This window comes from Cystoisospora suis (assembly GCF_002600585.1).
Source record: "Cystoisospora suis strain Wien I chromosome Unknown contig_8816, whole genome shotgun sequence".
In the NCBI taxonomy this organism is placed as follows: Eukaryota; Apicomplexa; class Conoidasida; order Eucoccidiorida; family Sarcocystidae; genus Cystoisospora; species Cystoisospora suis.
In genome coordinates this window covers 2693-4570 of record NW_027161594.1, presented here as the reverse complement: position 1 = coordinate 4570, position 1878 = coordinate 2693, and the positions used below count along the sequence as shown (strand labels likewise).

At 42.8% G+C, this 1878-nt stretch overlaps 1 protein-coding gene across 1 annotated transcript; it reads left to right on the top strand.

The window, feature by feature from the left end:
* The first annotated feature begins 3 nt into the window (after positions 1–3).
* CSUI_010904 (tpr mlp1 mlp2-like) lies at positions 4–1878 on the top strand. Its single transcript, XM_068071005.1, has 3 exons — positions 4–23; positions 766–822; positions 1434–1878. The coding sequence occupies exons 2-3, from the start codon at positions 788–790 to the stop codon at positions 1636–1638; spliced, it is 240 nt and encodes a 79-aa protein (XP_067917019.1). The 5' UTR covers positions 4–23; positions 766–787; the 3' UTR covers positions 1639–1878.

Here is a 1878-nt window from a genome sequence, read left to right as displayed (position 1 = left end):
ATGCAAGAGAAAGAAGATCTGAAGTAAGACCAGTCATTCCTTCTTTGTTTCTTTGCTTGCTTCTCTCCCTCAAAATGTCTGTGAGAGGCTCTTGTCTCATCCTTGGAGAATGGAGGAAGAAAAGGTCCATGTGTCACGTTAGGGACTCCTCTTTGGTTAGAGGATGTCACTAGGGAGTTGTTTCTCAGGTGTACATACACCTCAAAGGACACCTAGATCATGGCGGCCATGATCATGAAGCTGAGGGACAGAGTGTACAGACAGATAAACATACTTCTTCATACATCTACATACATATACACATACCTCCACACATATCTACATACATGTAGACAAACGGCTGCATGTATCTACATACACATATATATATATATATTGTACACCCACATATATCGACATACACCTATATACGTATATGCATTTTTATACGTCGGCCGGTATGAGTTGTGTAGTGAGTCAAATAGTCGTAAAAGAAGACAACGAAGAAATCCTTCTCTCCTTCTTCTTTCTTTCTTTTCATCGTTAAAGCCATCTATATCTATCTATCTATCTATCTCTCTCTCTTTTTCATTTTTCTTTCTTTTCTTTTTTCTCTTTTTCTCTGCATGCGAAGACGTCGTGTGAAGATAGACCCGCGATGAAGATGCTGACGGTGCAAATGTCTGGAGAGAAGGACAGCCTCTTTTTCATATCGGGGTCGTGTCTCTTTCTCATTTCTTCTTTCTTTTCTTGTTTTCTTTCTTCTTTTTCTTGTCGGGTTTGCAGAGGAAGACTCGAGAGACTCGAAATGTCGCGGGGAGGTCCAGGCAGTCTTGAAGAAAAGTAAGCTCTCTTTCTTTCTCACTCTTTCTTTCTTTTAGATGACGTAACTCTTAGGCACCTGGAAGCATTTGTCAAGGATGCTTCATAGTGTATCTTTCTCTTAATCCTTTTTGCAAGTATCTATAGAGGTGTTCATCTAGAAATAGATGCATGTACAGGTGCATGCAAGTTGATTCGTCTTTAGGCTTCTCCGACCGCGTGTCCTTCTCTTTCCGCTTGTCTGTGAGTAGAGAAGTGTTGGGAGGTGTCCCCTTCGTTCATTCCTTCTCTGCTTACTTTCAAAGCCTTTCCATCCGTTTCGTTCTTCTTTTTCCTTCTTTCTTCATGATCTCTCTGACTCCACGATGTCTTCATTCGCTTCTCTTCTCTTCTCTTCTCCCGCTGCCTTCTTCTTTCCTTCTCTCTTCTTCCCTTCTCCTCTGGCCTCCTCTCTTTCTCTCTCTCTTCTCTCCTCTTTTCTCTTTCTCTCTTTCTTCTCTTTACCTTTCTCTTCTTCGTTCTCTTCGGCTTTCTCTTCTTTCTTTTCTTTACCTTTCTCTTACCTCTTCTCCCTTTCTTGTTTCTGTTTCTTCTTCTTCTCCTCCTCTTCCTCTTGTTCTCTCCGTCTTTAGACTGGAGGCAGCGGCAGAAGTGATAGGAGAGCTTCAAGATGAGCTAGAGGAATTGAGAGATGTGGTCCGCATGCATCAGAAACAATCCGAGGCCTACGCCAAGACAGTTGGAGATCTCCAAGCGTCTCTCGATCAAATGAAAGAAGAACGAGAAAAGATGATAAGCAACTACCACAACGACAATGTCTCTTCTTCTCACGAATAAGAGAGGGAGGATAGACAATGCGGATTGTCGATGGAGTGATACTTACGCAGTCCTTTTTAACAAAGCAGGAACGGTGTCTCTGTGGCGGTTTTTCTTTCTCTCGTTAATCAAGATTTACTCTCTCCTCATGTGTACCTGCCTGTACACCCCAGGAAAGCGAGAGGCTGTGAGGGAGAGGCAGGAAGACGTGAATCGGGAAAGGAGAAGATAGATAGATAGAGAGACTCGACCTAAACCCTA